The following is a 17,470-nucleotide window of genomic DNA, read 5'->3' on the forward strand; positions in this document are numbered from 1 at the left end:
TTGCCATTGCCTTCTCCAGTATTAGCACATCATTTCCAAAGAAGACTTTTCTTTATTTGACAGTTATATTTCATCCTGGTTGTCAGTATCCTCCATGATTGTCATTTTCTCTATTGTTTTTCTTGAAATTTTTTCCCCAGAGATATGATGGTATTTTCCAAAGAGCTTAATACCTAGGAACAGGATCCAGAAATTATACTTTAACCAATGATCAGTTTTCCATTCTGCACTGTAACTCAGCCCATTCTAACATTGTGGGTATAAAAAGAATTCTAACACTGAGCTTTGTAAGGCCCAACAGAAGATAATGATAATTTTCTTCCTAATGTATGTATAGTCCCACCATGTCTTTTCTTCCCCTTTTTCCCATTAATACTCCAGACATGATTTCTAGGTCAAAGTCTATTTCTGTAGTGGCTAATGTTTCTAATGCTGACTCTCCTAGGGAATGTTAAGCATTTTAAGTTATTTATAGCAAGTGGTATGAGATTACAACTAGACTGGGGCTTGGAAGATTAGTCCACAGGTCACAAACTGCCTGCCTGCATGTGGGTTATAGCTTTTTATTTTGACCCAGAGGTCTGACAGAATGTGATCCACTGGAGAAGGGAATGGCAAACCACTTAGTATTCTTGCCTTGAGAACCCTATGAACAGTATGAAAAGGCAAAATGATAGGATACTGAAAGAGGAACTCCCCAGGTCAGTAGGTGCCCAATATGCTACTGGAGATCAGTGGAGAAATAACTCCAGAAAGAATGAAGGGATGGAGCCAAAGCAAAAACAATACCCAGTTGTGGATGTGACTGGTGATAGAAGCAAGGTCCGATGCTGTAAAGAGCAATATTGCATAGGAACCTGGAATGTCAGGCCCATGAGTCAAGGCAAATTGGAAGTGGTCAAACAGGAGATGGCAAGAGTGAATGTCGACATTCTAGGAATCAGCGAACTAAAATGGACTGGAATGGGTGAATTTAACTCAGATGACCATTATATCTACTACTGTGGGCAGGAATCCCTTAGAAGAAATGGAGTAGCCATCATGGTCAACAAAACAGTTGAAATGCAGTACTTGGATGCTATCTCAAAAACGACAGAATGATCTCTGTTCATTTCCAAGGCAAACCATTCAGTATCACAGTAATCCAAGTCTATGCCCCAACCAGTAATGCTGAAGAAGCTGAAGTTGAACGGTTCTATGAAGACCTACAAGACCTTTTAGAACTAACACCCAAAAAAGATGTCCTTTTCATTTTAGGGGACTGGAATGCAAAAGTAGGAAGTCAAGAAACACCTGGAGTAACAGGCAAATTTGGCCTTGGAATACGGAATGAAGCAGGGCAAAGGCTAATCAAGTTTTGCCAAGAAAATGCACTGGTCATAGCAAACACCCTCTTCCAACAACACAAGAGAAGACTCTACACATGGACATCACCAGATGGTCAACACCGAAATCAAATTGATTATATTCTTTGCAGCCAAAAATGGAGAAGCTCTATACAGTCAGCAAAAACAAGACTGGGAGCTGACTGTGGCTCAGATCATGAACTCCTTATTGCCAAATTCAGACTGAAATTGAAGAAAGTAGGGAAAACCACTAGACCATTCAGGTATGACCTAAATCAAACCCCTTATGATTATACAGTGGAAGTGAGAAATAGATTTAAGGGACTAGATCTGATAGAGTGCCTGATGAACTATGGACAGAGGTTCGTGACATTGTACAGGAGACAGGGATCAAGACCATCCCCATGGAAAAGAAACGCAAAAAAGCAAAATGGCTGTCTGGGGAGACCTTACAAATAGCTGTGAAAAGAAGAGAAGCGAAAAGCAAAGGAGAAAAGGAAAGATATAAGCATCTGAATGCAGAGTTCCAAAGAATAGCAAGAAGAGATAAGAAAGCCTTCCTCAGTGATCACTGCAAAGAAATAGAGCAAAACAACAGAATGGGAAAGACTAGAGATCTCTTCCAGAAAATTAGAGATACCAAGGGAACATTTCATCCAAAGATGGGCTCAATAAAGGACAGAAATGGTATGGACCTATTAGAAGCAGAAGATATTAAGAAGAGGTGGCAAGAATACACAGAAGAACTGTACAAAAAAGATCTTCACGACCCAGATAATCACAATGGTGTAATCACTCACCTAGAGCCAGAGATCCTGGAATGTGAAGTCAAGTGGGCCTTAGAAAGCATCACTATGAACAAAGCTAGTGGAGGTGATGGAATTCCAGTTGAGCTATTTCAAATCCTGAAAGATGATGCTGCCAAAGTGCTGCACTCAGTATGCCAGCAAATTTGGAAAACTCAGCAGTGGCCACAGGACTGGAAAAGGGCAGTTTTCATTCCAATCCCAAAGAAAGGCAATGCCAAAGAATGCTCAAACTACCACACAATTGCACTCATCTCACACGCTAGTAAAGTAATGCTCAAAATTCTCCAAGCCAGGCTTCAGCAATACATGAACCATGAACTTGCAGATGTTCAAGCTGGTTTTAGAAAAGGCAGAGGAACCAGAGATCAAATTGCCAACATCCACTGGATCATGAAAAAAGCAAGAGAGTTCCAGAAAAACATCTATTTCTGCTTTATTGACTGTGCCAAAGCCTTTGACTGTGTGGATCACAATAAACTGTGGAAAATTCTGAAAGAGATGGGAATACCAGACCACCTGATCTGCCTCTTGAGAAATTTGTATGCAGGTCAGGAAGCAACAGTTAGAACTGGACATGGAAAAACAGACTGGTTCCAAATAGGAAAAGGAGTACATCAAGGATGTATATTGTCACCCTGCTTATTTAACTTATATGCAGAGTACATCATGAGAAATGCTGGGCTGGAAGAAGCACAAGCTGGAATCAATATTGCTGGGAGAAATATCAATAACCTCAGATATGCAGATGATACCACCCTTATGGCAGAAAGTGAAGAGGAACTAAAAAGCCTCTTGATGAAGGTGAAAGAGGAGAGTGGAAAAGTTGGCTTAAAACTCAACATTCAGAAAGCGAAGATCACGGCATCTGGTCCCATCACTTCATGGGAATTAGATGGGGAAATAGTGAAAACAGTGTCAGACTTTATTTTTTTGGGCTCCAAAATCACTGCAGATGGTGACTGCAGCCATGAAATTAAAAGACGCTTACTCCTTGGAAGGAAAGTTATGACCAACCTAGATAGCATATTCAAAAGCAGAAATATTACTTTGCCAACAAAGGTCTGTCTAGTCAAGGGTAGGGTTTTTCCAGTGGTCACTTATGGATGTGAGAGTTGGACTGTGAAGAAAGCTGAGCACCGAAGAATTGATGCTTTTGAACTGTGGTGTTGGAGAAGACTCTTGAGAGTCCCTGGACTGCAAGGAGATCCAACCAGTCCATTCTAAAGGAGATCAGCCCTAGGATTTCTTTGGAAGGAATGATGCCAAAGCTGAAACTCCAGTACTTTGGCCACATCATGTTTTCTAAAGTGTTGACTGAAACACGTCTGTTTGTTGGTGGCACCTGAAGAGCCTCATAGTAGGTGCAGATGGCAACTTTAAAAATAATTACCCTGAGCCAGTAGAGAAGAGTGCATATAATACATAGAACAGTGAGTTAGTGTCTAGACTGCAGATAGATGTTCAAACATTCCTGCATTTTTCCCTTCCCCAAACGCTAGACTTCACCTTCCAGTCAGAGTATTTCTCTACTACAGAAAATATCAAGGAAGAGGAAATCATCACCACAGATCATATTACATGCATTTTAGTGTATTTTTTGTTTTTTTTACCTTGCATTCTTGTTTTTGTCTCAGTGGGTACTTTCTTTTCCCCACTTTGGTTTTCTTTCCCATGCCTGGAGTCAGAATAAATCTGAGGCATAGCAGTTAGGACTTCAACAAGATGGAACTAGTTTTTACAACCCTAGGGCTTACAGAGGAGCTTGGGGCCTCAGGTATACTTCACGTTTATTATCTTCTTTGTTTCTTGTGTTTTCTGCAGTGTCATGCCAGATTAGCAGTAGCCCAAAAGGACTAAATCTTTCCACTCCCACAGTACTGCCATTTGAGGGAAAAGGGATTGTTGTAGCAATTTACCTTTGTATTCTTAGAAATACTTTCAAAAAGTATAAAGATGAATACACAAGTATTTAATGTTAGACATTTATGTTTGTGGTAAATAAGTCAAGTTTCTGTATGAGAGTGAGGTGTAGAGTGGTAAACCAATTTTTTTTTTTTTTTTTAATTTCACTGGCACCCGCCTTGCAGTGCACAGCCCTGCTGCCCCACAGGGGCCCTCAGGGCAGAACCAAATTTAAATAACAACGTGGCCATTCATTTGCCTCTGATGTAATTTTTGCCGATTCTAAAAAGGACTTTGTGAAAGCCTTAATTACCCTGCCCTGTCTGGAGAGAATTAAGCGATGAATACAGCATCACATTTAATATGAAGAAATTTTTTCTATAGCCATTATATAACTTCTAATTTTCAGATTGATTTGGCATAATATAGATTATTTTCTGCCACTAACTAAAAAATAAGAAATTTAAAAGTCAGAAAATCATGTCCTAGGTTCTAAAAGACATCAACAAATACATTTTTTAGTTGACTATTTATGATTGTTGATTTGGAAGTCAACATCTTAAACAATTGAAGGCTATGAGAATGCTGGCTGAAACTTCTGCAGTATAATTGGCCACATATTGAAAATTCATTCTTCGTAGGTACTTTTCAGAAGGCTTCTTATTTTTCTTGTGTGTAACTTCATTTTTTGTACCTATTGAAGAATCGAGGTCTAATGTAATCCTTGTACATAGAGTAGAGAACACCTAGAAACAAAATACGTATATCAATAGAGTATTCACGGGAAACAAACACTGCATTTCTTCACTTGTATTTTTTCTAAAACTAACCTACAATTAAAAACAAACACCCTCTATCTTATTAATTTTGGGTTTAGATCATACAAGTGGCTCCAGGAAAAAACAAAACAAAACTCAACTTCGATCCCTGAGTTGGGAAGATCCCCAGAGTAGGAAACAGCAACACACTTGAACCAACCCAGTATTCTCGCCTGGAAAATCCCATGGACAGAGAAGCCTGCTGGGCTATACAGTCCGTGGGGTCACAAAGAGTTGGACACATGCACGCTACCTCTTAAACGTAGGTGTTTCCTGGAGTTCTGATCCCAATGCTTTTCTCACCTCATTCACACCTGTTGTTTCACTTGTAAGCAAGTAGATCTCTCTTCTGAGAGTGAGACCCACATATAGACTATATTAAATGTGACATTTCTACATCCCATATGTAGATGGTCTCCAAAACTTGTATATAAGCAAATATGTTGAGCATGCCCCTCAAAATGTACACTTATAAACAAAATAAATGTACTATAGTCAGTCAATATACTGATCAATCTTTTTTGTTTTGTTTTGTTTTTGGCTTTGGCTGCGCAGTGTGGCATGTGTGCTTGGGTGCAAAATCATCTCGGTTGTGTCTGACTCTTTATGACCTTATGGACTGTAGCACACTGGGCTCCTCTGTCCATGGGATTCTCCAAGCAAGAATACTGGCATGGGTTGCCATGCCCTCCTCCAGGGGATCTTCCTGAACCAGGGATCAAACACGTATCTCCTGCCTTGGCAGGCAGGTTCTTTACCACTAGCACCACCCGGGAAGCTCAGTAAGGCATGCAGGATCTTAATTCTTCCACCAGGGATAGAACCCATGCCCCCTGAATTGGGAGTGGGGAGTCTTAATCACTGGACTACCAGGGAAGTCCCCCCACAGGCATCTTTCTAAACTGTTATCCTGACTATGTTTAAACCCTCCCCTGTTTAAACCCTTCGCTGGTTTACTTCATCTTGTTACTCCTCAACTAGCAACCATGAAAATCTACAGGGGGATCTGTTTTATATCAATTTAGCTCAGCTGTCACTATGTTTTCCAGGATTCCCTTCTCTGCATGGTGGTGGTGGTAGTTTAGTTGCTAAGTCGTGTCCGACTCTCGCGATCCCGTGGACTGTAGCCCGTCAGAATCCTCTGTCCAAGAATACTCTAGTAGTTTGCCATTTCCTTCTCCAGGGATCTTACCTGACCCAGGGATCAAACTCGTGTCTCTTGCACTGCAGGCAGATTCTTTACCAACTGAGCTACTAGGGAAGCCTCCTTTTCTGCATAGTTCTGAGTTAGCTTGGCCATGAGAGACATTTGACTTGAGATCTGAAGGTGAAAAGTGAAGCAGCACCTGCCAAATACTTTTTGCACTTGTTAGGCTTAGTATAGAGGACCAGGTGCTATTATAGTTTGTGTGTGTTGTTTATCTGCTGGCTGTCTCTGCTACTGTTGGGCAGCAGTCAAGCCCACAGGCCTTTCAGCTCCTTGTGAATCTCCTCTATTAGCTTTTCTGGCTCCTGGGCCAGATGTGGATAATAGAAGGTGCCAGCTTTTCTGAACAGGCATGCCATCTAGGTCAGAGTCAACAAGATTCTGACTCAAGTTTCCACCTGTCTTTGTGGGTTCCACTTCATCCTTGCAGAGTCTAGTTTCTTTTTCCTTCCCAACTGCCGCGTTATTCAGGTGCCAGGATTAGAAATATAACCAACAGCCTAACATGGACTGTTTGACCAGCTCCCCAAATTGCTTAAGGTCATATCTCTATAATAAATCCCTTTTTCTGTATCACTACTAGTAGTTTTTGAAGGAAATGGCAACCCACTCCAATATTCTTGCCTGGGAAATCCCATGGACAGAGGAGCCTGGCTATAGTCCATGAGGTTATGAAAGAGCTGGATATGACTTAGTGACTAACAACAAAAACAGCTAGTAGGTTTGCTTATCGGATTGAACAGAATGATACAGAATTTGGTATTAGAAGCTCCCAGAGGAACATAACCCTAACATAACATAACATAACCCAGAGGATTGGTTCTGTGAATTAGTTCTGGGTTATTTGGAGTTGGTTCTCTAATCTGATTAGATTTAAAGGTATGAATGGCCTTTCTCCCCACTTTCAGTGGCTAAGAGTATGCTGGCAGTCCATGGCATACATTAGCAAAACATTTAGAAAATTATCACCTTGCAGATACCCTTAACCAGGTGCCTATAGAAAGCAAGACCTTAGGTGATCAAGTATATACTGCCGTAGAACATTTCGTGGAAATATGAAGTATAATATAGCTGGTTACTTCTAAGTGTACTGGAAAACTTGGGAAAACTATACAATGGGCTCATGGCTTTTTTTTTTTTTAAAGATGCAATTTATTTTTTTATTTAGATACACAAGGTCTCACAAAGTTGCAGCATGTGGGATCAAACCCAAGTCCCTGCATTGGGAGCTTGGAGCCTTAGCCACTGGACCTCCAGGGAAGTCCCTGGGCTCATAGCTTTTAATTCCTAGCTCAGGTTTGCAGGAGGGATCTGAAAGCTTTATGACTTTCCAAAAAGAAACTCAATTCCTATGGCCATGAGATTGCTACTTTTGAAAAATATACACAGAGTCTCATCTTGTGAGTGATTAATCACAACACAAAATGAATTCCCAACCTCACAACACCTCTTATATTAAAGTTTAGGGCATTGCTTTGGAAGGAATGGGACTCTGAAAATTGAAATGGGGACATATGGTCAGATTTCAGTGAAAGTGGGTCCTTGAGCCCCGATATCTTACTGACACTCCTTTGTCAGGAGAAACAGTCCTCTACATCTGTCTGAGAAAGATTGAAACTTGGACCAAAAGTAGTCTCCACTAAATGAAGCTGAAATACCAGAACTTCCTTAGTATACTTCCATGGTAGAGCAGTGGTTCTTCTGACCTGTGGAGTAAGGGCTCTTATGGTAGGGAAAGCTAAGTGTAAACCATTCTATATGCATCTATTATCAAAGTAATACTGCATTCCCAGGGGGACTGTACAGCTTAGTGTCATCAGCAACACCTTTAAAGATGCCAGGGTGGCGATTTCTACCACATCTCTATTCATTTTGCCTCTTTTGCCAGAAGGCAGAGAGATCTTAGAGAATGATAATGGATTTATAAAAACTTAATCAGGTGATCAGTCTAATTGCAGCTATCATACAGGTGTGGTTTCAGTGCTATAGCAAACCAACATAATTTTTGCTACCTGATTTGCAGCTGTTAATCTGATGGATTGCTTTTTTCTGTACACCTTTTAGTATAAAAAGACTGTCAGAAGCAGTTTGCTTTCATCTGGCAGGGCCAGTGGTATACTTTCAGTGTTCAGTCTCAGGACTGTGTGAACTTTTCAGCCCTATGCCACAATCTAGTCTGTAGGATCTTGATCATCTCTATTCCACAGGATAGCATATCAGTCCATTACACTGATCTGATCTATCAAGGGGAAGTTGCTGCTATATTGTTAGGCTAGGGAAAAGGGTGTCTGGAATGTATACCTTCTGGGGCATTTCTTAGTACTCCCATGTCCTGTGATTAAAGAAGGTGGAAAATTACACCCAATACAGGAAGGATGATTAATGACCCACATCATTTAAGAATGAAGGTTTGGGTTAACAGCCCAGTCAAATAACTATGAATAGCCAAGATGTTTTTGGAAGGCAAAGGATGGAAAAATGCCTAGTGGAAAAACATGGTTATAATATGAGCCATGCTTACCTGACCAGTTGCAAAAACAAAGACTGTGATGGTTAGGAATATTTATTCCTTGTTTTTATATGAATACACTTGTGTATATTCACCAGTTTTTGTTTTTGTTTTTGTTTTTGTTTTTACTGTTTGCCACTTTCATTTACCTACCATCTAATATAAAAAGTGTTAATAGTAGTTAAACTTATATCTCAGTATTTAAGTCACAGGATATCAAAAGGGAACATGACTCAGCTCAAAAATGAATCAACATCACCCAAAGGGAAACTTGGGGAGAGAGCATGTTTTCGGTTATACAAGGCATGTTTGATTTTGCCATTTGTTTTTATTTGAAGGTAAGTGTATTAAGAGATGTATATATGGATGCCAGGTGGACAAGTAGTAGAAGGTGATGGATTTGTGTTGTGTCAACTTAGCTAAAATGTAACTAGGTTTTCCAAAATTCCTTTCCTTTTGTCAACTACAAATTGGAACTTGCCATCTACCTTGATAAGTATTAAATCGTGCGCTGCTGCTGCAGCTCTTGATTTTCAACACCCCCCGAAAGGAGTTTAGGGTAGAAAGCAGAAATGAGGCACTCTGTGCTCAGGGAAAAACTGGGAAGGCAGGTCTTCAGATAGTTAGATATTTTCAGGAGCTGACTTAATGAGCCCAATTCTTATATCTCCTATCTAGAAAAGCACTAAAATCCTTCATAGTGATGACTATTCTTTGTGACCACCAGAAAGCTTCACAAGACTAGCAGAAACCTTCTGGAAGATATGTGTTTGACTCCATGTATTCCCCCTTCACCAAAATCACATACAGAATGATGTTACCCCCACTCCACCCGACCCCTGCCTCTTTGGAGTAATTTCTCAGAGCTATCTGAGGTGCTGCCTCCCAGGCTGAAATCTTCATTTTGCCCCAAATAAACCTCAACTCGCAACTGTCACATTGTGCATTTTTTTAAGTTGACACTTTCATTCCCTGAAAAACTGCACAGGAGATATTTAGCATGAGCCTAGAAGGCCGAGGTAAAGCAACAGCCAAGGTCTCTTAACGCGACAAGGCACTGCTGCAGCCTGTTTTTGCTTATCCGCTGGACCACTTCGTTGGCGTGGGGCAGCAATCAGGAGTGCAGCCACCATGGCTCCCGCTGACTTTCCTCTTTCACTGTCTCTGACTCCTTGGCCAGGTCTGTGTTTAGTTCCAGGATGAGGGGCATCAGCTTTTTCTATGTCACTCCCAGCATCTACTTTGAAGGCTTAGAAATGGTGAGAACTCCACAAGGATTCCAGAATATCCTGTGTGTTCTAGGTCATCCTTGTAGGTTCTAGATTTTCCTTGCTTTTCTCATTTATCATCTACCATTTCTTAATAACTGCTTGCTCTGACCACTTCAGGTCCCAGTTCCTGATACATAAGCAAGAGCCTTACGATTACATAAATCCAAATACCTATAACAATTCTCTTACTTTATGTTACTACTAGTAGTTCTACAGTCTCAACAAACACAGATTTATCTCCTACCATACCAAGCTATGTAGAGTTCCACTAACATGCCATGCTTTTGTGACTTTTTCCTCTGCCTAGAGCCCCAACTTCCCTCTCTGCTTAGTTATTTCCTCTATATTCTTGGCTCACCACATGGTTTGCATCCTTAGAGAGGCCTCCCCTGGATTCTCAGCTCTAGATGCCCCTCCTTTGTGCTTGTGCTTCCATGGCAACCTGTGTTATTTTGCTGTCGTACATTTGACTTTATACTGTCTTTTCCTGCTCTTGGTCTCAGAGAAGGCAATGGCACCCCACTCCAGTACTCTTGCCTGGAAAATCCCATGGACGGAGGAGCCTGGTAGGCTGCAGTCCATGGGGTCGCTAAGAGTCAGACACAACTGAGCGACTTCACTTTCACTCTTCATTTTCATGTATTGGAGAAGGAAATGACAACCCACTCCAGTGTTCTTGCCTTGAGAATCCCAGGGATGGGGGAGCCTGGTGGGCTGCTGTCTATGGGGACGCACAGAGTCGCACACGACTGAAGCGACTTAGCAGCAGCAGCAGCTCTTGGTCTCTCTCCCTAAGGAGACTAAACTGTTGGAGGGTAGGGAGTTACTTTTTATATCCCTAGACCAGCACAGTGCCTTGCACAGAGCACGTGCTCAGTGTTTGCTGAATGATGAAAATGAGAACACATTACTCTGTAGTAACGTTTCCTGTTGTATTTTGTTCAAGTATCACATACCACAACTCATAGTAAGAAGATAATTACCATATAACTCCCTCTAGGCAAGTCCCACACTCATCATCTCATAATCCTAGATCTACTCAGGCAGAATCTACTTTGCACAGTATGAAGGGGAGCTAAGAACATTGTGACTTGTTCTTATTAATGTAGACAAAAAAACCTAGATAATTTAGGTCCCAAAGTAAATTCTTTGTCTATCTGAACTATCTGATTTAGCTGTTGATATAGCCTGAATAAACCAGATAATTTTACACCATTCTTTGGATTTTACTGTGTAAATGTCACTTAATTTACAGACTAATAAAAAAAATTGCCTATTGCTCAAGCTGAATAGCTGAGTTACATAGGGTATAAACTATTCACTGGTCCTTTTATCACAGAGGATAATACAAACTATAACTTAGTTATTTACCGGGTTTTTCCTTTTAAAAATTGAAGTATATTTCACATACAACATTATGGTATACAACATAATGATTCTGTATTTGTATGTATTGTGAAATGATCATCACAATAAGCCTAGTTAACATTTATCACCAGATATAGTTACAGAATTTTTCCTTTTGATGAGAACTTTCAAGATCTACTCTCTAGGCAACCTTCAAATATGCAATACAGCATTATTAACTATAGTCACCATGCTATACATTATATCCCCATGACTTATGCATTTTATAACTGGAATTTTGTACCTTTGCCTACTGAGGTTTTTTCAGTGCTTAAAATACCACGACATTAAGCCTATAACTGGGCAGCAACCTCAACCAAGTGAAGATCGCTGCCTTTCTTTCCAATCCTCCTCCATTAATCATCTTGATCCAATATTCATGAATGAATATAAATGAATGAATAAATAAAAATACTCTCTAATCTGAATGAATGAATAATGAAAATACTCTCAAAGATGGTTAAATCATATACAAATTAAGTAGGTTACCTAGAGTCACAGCTCCTACAACAAATCCTTGGGCAGCAACTCTCATGTGAATAAGATGAATGGACATTTTCTGATCTCTTCTGTATTTTAACTTGTAAAGACCATAGGACACCACAGTCACAAAGCCTGCTATCCCTGTAAATTAAAAAAGTAGAGATTATATAAATAGCAGGCTAAAATTTCCCAAGAACTTAGAGATTTGAATAAAGGGCTGCCCATGGGATCAGTATGTGGAAGATAAGCAAGCAAAACACCAAAAAAATACTTCATTAATGGATTCAGTATCTGCAGTTTTGACTCTTTCAGAAAAAATCAAATTATATAGTATAGAAACTTGTCTAGTAGTTTTCCTGAGGCATGGTTTCAAATTTGTAAGCAGTAAGACTTTTATTTGGGGCAAGCTGTTTAACCAGTGAGTGAACCAACCAAAATCTCAGCATTCATAGCTTTTGGGTGTTTGGCTTTATTCCTCTCTACTTTTTATTAATATTAAATAAGGAGTAAATCTAGTGAAGTGAAAGAAACTTTAATATCTTAAGTGAAAATGACCTGTTGATTTTTAATAAGAGGTAAAAAGGTGTGAATATTTGCATGAGAAGCCTGTGAATCTGGGAAGAACTGTGATTCTAAAAAATTCCAGAAGCCCATACAAATATTTTTGTATTCCTTACACATGTCAAGAACTGAATATACAGCTGTGACAACCAAGATTGTATGCAGTTGACTCTAAAACAGAAACCTGAATAGCAATCAACTGAATAGGGAAAATTCTAGTAAGTGATTTGAAACAGTGTGAGAAGTTAATCCATGACAAATCAAAATAACCATATAACAAATAAGGGGATGACTATCTGAATTAGCTTGAATTTACATCTCACACCAGACCCTCCAAAAAACTCTGGATGGGTTAGAGTTAAGTATGAAAACAAAACAAATTTATTAAGAAAATCTAGAAGAAAATAGAACAGAATATTTATGACATCTAAAAAAGGGGTAAGGTAGACTTAAAGTGAGGACAAAAATGCTGTATTTTGATGACAGAATAAAGGAAACTTCTGCATGGTAAAAGCGTGGCTCTATTTGGGGGCTCTCTCTTCTACTGATTTATGCACCTACTTTCATCAATACCACATTGTCTTGACCACTATATCTCTATAGTAACCCTTAACTTCAGGTAAGGATGATTCCTCCCGCTTTTTCTCAAAAAGGTTGCTTTATGTCAAATCTCAACATGAATCAGCCGTAGGTATACATGTATCCCCTCTTGAAGCTCCCTCCCATCTCCCTCCCCATCCCGGCCCTCTAGGTTAATACAGAGCCCCTGTTTGAATTTCCTGAGCCATACAGCAAAGCAATTATCCTTCAATAAAAAATAAATAAATCTAAAAAGAGGTTGTTTTAGTCATTCTAGAACTTTTGCCTTTATATGAATTTTAGAATAAGTTTGTTTACATCTACAAAAAAACCCCATTGCTGGTATTTTGATAGGAATTACACTAAACCCATAGATGAGTTTGGGGAAAACTGACATCTTTATTGAGTCATACAATCCACGAACACAACAGTCTCTATATTCATTTAGGTCTTCTTTGATTTCTTTCATTAGCATTTTGTATTTTTCACCATACAGATTTTATACATGTTTTCTGAAGCTTGAAAGTGAAAGTGTTAGTTGCTCAGTCGTGTCTGACTCTTTGCAACACCATGGACTGTAGCCTGCCAGGCTCCCCTGTCCCCTGTCCATGGAATTTTCCAGGCAAGAGTACTGAAGTGGGTAGCTATTCTCTTCTCTAGGGAATCTTCCTGACTCAGGGATTGAACCCACGTCTCCTGCACTACAGGCAGATTCTTTACTGTCTGAGCCACCAGGAAAACCCTAATCATTTCGTTTTCTTTAGAGTGACTGTAAATGGTCTCATGGCTTTAATTTTGGCTTCCATGTGTTTGATGTTAGTATATGGAAATGCAATTGGTGCTTAACTAGAATAGCAAGTTTTGACTAACTATGTTGGCGTGTGTTTGTCTCTATGGGTGGGTGAGGATATATTTATTCTAAGAATCAGAGTAAATAATCACATTTATATGAAAATTTTGTATGCTAATTAGCAATAAGTGAAATTGAAATAAAAATGACAAACAAAAACAGCAAAAAACAAATTACAGTAAAACAGTGATGGCAGGTACACTGAGAAACAGGTACAATGCTGAAAGCTCTGTAAAGATTTAGCCAAATCATTCTGGAAAGAAATCTGAAAAGATATAATAATTGATATTAAACTAACATATGAGAAGTTTAAGAGGGAAGGGACATATGTGTACCTATGACTGATTCATGTTGATATATGACAGAAACCATCACAATATTGTAAAGTAATTACCCTCCAATTAAAAATAAAATTAAAAAAAAACTGAACATGCTTCATGCCCTGAAAATTCTACTTTGGGGAAAATACTCCAAGGAAGTAAGCAAAAGAAAAGTCAAGAAGTTGACACAAAGATGTTTATGGCTACACTATGAATGAGGAAAAACAAAACAACCCAAATGGCCCAAACAGAGGAAAAACTATCAGAGCTGTAAAAAAAATTGTAAATATAATTATACTTACATTATAGTATAATATACTACTATGAAATATTAAGTAAAAGAAGCAAAAATAAATAATCTATTGACACAGAGTTTAAATAACATGTAATGTTTTGAAGTGTCATTATTTAGACCTTAGCAGTGAGCATAAGATTTTAAACAATATAAATCAATTATAACGACAGAAGTCAAGATAAGAAATTAAAACGTTCTATAAATTATCTGCATAGAATACTCCATCCTGCGGAAGAAAATACTTAGTAGATATTCTTAATAAAACGAGTAAAACAAACTAATAATATATAATACAAATTTTATCATTTAGTTTTCTAGCAAAAACTTGGCTCTCTTCCCTTATCAAGACTCTGTTCTTACTGAAATTTGTTTTGCTTCTTTTAGAGATTAAAGTCAGACCCTTTACTGTTTTCCATACAGAATCTCTGTAGTTTGTATATAATTGAGTTTAGCTGGAAACACTTTCATCTTTCTACTTTAATCACCCTAAATGTCTCTGGAAAAACAATTTAATTTACAACAGACACAGTGATTAATCTGTTCATTATAGTGATCTGTTCAAGTGACACTGAGTTCTTGAATTTTTTTTCTAGTTAAAAATGCTAAAGATGATAAAATAATCACTATAAAATTATTTGCCTCCCTTTCTTGTGCTATTACAAGCCTTAATCAAATTAAGTGAAACTTTTAAACACAGAATACTACTTTAAAGTAAAATTTTGATTATTTTTGATACATGAACAATGACACATAAAGTTGCTAGATTTGTAGTGACATTTAATGGAAACATATGACTTATACCTATCTAGAAGCTTTTGTGGAATTAATCACAAACTTATGTTTGTCTGATTTATATATATATACATTTAAATTTTATTGAAGTATAATTGATTTACAACCTTGTGTTAATTTCTGCTGTACAACAAAGTGATTCTGTTTTACATATATATATTCTTATTCATATTCTTTTCCATTTATAGTTAATCACACTATATTGAGTATAGTTACCTGTATATATGTATGATTTAAATACTTTTTTTAAAAATAGTTTCCAGACTAAACACTAGGAGAGAGGGATGGCTGAAGTATACACTAATAATGCTTAGGGCAGCTAAAGTATCCAAAAGAGAAGGAAAAGAAAGTTTAGCTTTTGAAACAAAATACTGGTGCTTAGATTTTTTTTTTAATTCCACATATATATAGTATTTGATAAAAATGTAAACACATTAAATGTGTTGGGAAAGGATTAAGAGGCCAAGACTCCAGATACAATTATAATAATATTGATACTTCTTGCATCAAGCATTTATTTAACCATCAATCTTAGCATCTGGAACACATCAGGAAGCCAACAACAAGCCTCAGAGAATGAACACCAAAGTTCATGCTCTCAATTATATAGGTAGACCCAGACTTTCATTCAGAGCTTCTTAACTCTGAATTGACTCACAGTTCTTTGAGCTTGGGTATCTAGCTTCTGGCAACACAAAATATTAGAAGCAAAAGTTTCTGATGGTACCCAACAGTAATGGAAGAAAGAGAAAAATCTATAAACATTGGACACAAGAACTTAAAGAGATATGTAGATCTTCCTTAACTCGTGATGGGATTACATCTTGATAAACCAATCATAAGTTGAAAATACTGTAAGTCAAAAATTCATTTAATACAACCTCACCTATTGAAGCCGAGCCTACTTTAAACGTGCTCAGAGTACCTACATTAGCCTGTAGTTAGGCAAAATCATTGAATGCAAAGCCTATTTTATAATACAGTGTTGAATATCTCATGTAACTGATTGAATATCATACTGAAAGTGAAAAACAGGATGTTGGGTACAGAGCGGTTGTAAAGGTATTGGGTGTTTACCTTCATGATGGTGAGGCTGACTGGGAGCTGCTGCTAGCCAGCACCATCATAAGAGTATTGTATCACACATCGTTAGCCCAGGAAAAGACCAACATTCAAAGGATGATTTCTACTTGAATGCACATTGCTTTCTCATCATCTCAAAGTCAAAAAGTCGTAACTCTGTATACAGAGTCTCTGTATACATCTTAATAGTTCCTAACAGACTCAGTCTAATAAACTGATTTGGCTGCTACTGATTCTGAATCATTATAGGAAAGTTACAGTCTATTCACTCAATTCTATTTAGACTGGTTGGGAAGTTTTTAAAAAATTTTTTATATAAAACTGTAATTTTATTTTTTATATTTATTTATTGGCTGTGCCAAGAGGCATGTGGGATCTTAGTTCCCCAATTAGGGATTGAACCCATCCCCCCTGCACTGGACATGCAGAATCTTAACCACTGGACCACCAGGGAAGTACTTGGCAATGAGTACTTTTAAATAGACTGTGAATGAAAATGAATTAAATGGAATAAAAATCTGATGCTTCATAATAATAATAGCTAACATTTACTGAGTATTTGTCATATACTAGGAACCGTGCTGAAAGTTTAACTCATACATGCATAGCAGGGCTTAGCTTCAATTATCTGAAAGTATTCAATTATATAAAATATTTCAATACTCAAAGATACTGGTCGAGGGTATTATTGTGTTATTACAGTTTTACAGTATCCAGTCAAGGCTTGTACTTACCTACAGGGACAAATGGGGAGTCTCTAGATTTTCTGATCAGTCGGGATAACTGGCCTTCGTCTTCATCTGCTGACCACTGGTTATCTGAAGACATTCTTCTCTCTAATAACTAGGGGATAAATGTGGTTGCTATGAATGATCAGAAAGAATCCGTTTCCCTCTTCCAATATACTCTTATGTGTTCTTCATTTGCTTGACATGACTGTCTGCTCAGCTGAAATAAAGTTATCTTTCTTTCACCCTCTGCATTGTGGAATCCTTTCATTTTGTTTAGGGGTGGAGGAAAAAGAAATATACAGAGTGGTAAATAATAATCAGATTCCATGAATACAGAGTAAAACCATAGATCATAGGAGTGTTACTCAGTCCTCTTTCACTGTTCGGCATTTGTAATCATTGGGAATCTCAGAACTTCCACGAAGAGTAAGAGCAGAGTTTCTATTACAAAATACAGTTTCAAAGAATGATGGCAAAGCCAACATAGGCAAAAATTACTCCAGATTT

The 17,470-nt window shown here is 38.1% G+C and overlaps 1 protein-coding gene across 1 annotated transcript; it reads right to left on the reverse strand.

Annotated features, from left to right (window-relative positions):
* Window positions 1-2,722: 2,722 nt before the first annotated feature.
* HIGD1C (HIG1 hypoxia inducible domain family member 1C) lies at window positions 2,723-17,172 on the reverse strand. The gene is made up of 3 exons (XM_019960031.2): window positions 16,967-17,172; window positions 11,759-11,893; window positions 2,723-4,803 (listed from the first exon to the last, which is right to left on the reverse strand). Exons 1-3 carry the CDS (start codon window positions 17,058-17,060, stop codon window positions 4,739-4,741), a joined length of 294 nt encoding a protein of 97 aa, XP_019815590.1. The 5' UTR covers window positions 17,061-17,172; the 3' UTR covers window positions 2,723-4,738.
* Between the last annotated feature and the right edge of the window lie 298 nt (window positions 17,173-17,470).

This window comes from Bos indicus, chromosome 5, assembly GCF_029378745.1.
Source record: "Bos indicus isolate NIAB-ARS_2022 breed Sahiwal x Tharparkar chromosome 5, NIAB-ARS_B.indTharparkar_mat_pri_1.0, whole genome shotgun sequence".
Lineage (NCBI taxonomy): Eukaryota > Metazoa > Chordata > Mammalia > Artiodactyla > Bovidae > Bos > Bos indicus.

Excerpts from the sequence above, each read along its gene's own strand:
- HIGD1C (XM_019960031.2), bottom strand. The coding sequence starts at position 17,060 with ATGTCTTCAGATAACCAGTGGTCAGCAGATGAAGACGAAGGCCAGTTA. Across the intron at positions 11,894-16,966 it reads CTCCCCATTTGTCCCTGTAG|GGATAGCAGGCTTTGTGACT; the intron begins GTAAGTACAAGC and ends TTTAATTTACAG. Across the intron at positions 4,804-11,758 it reads TGTAGGAGCTGTGACTCTAG|GTGTTCTCTACTCTATGTAC; the intron begins GTAACCTACTTA and ends TTTTGTTTCTAG.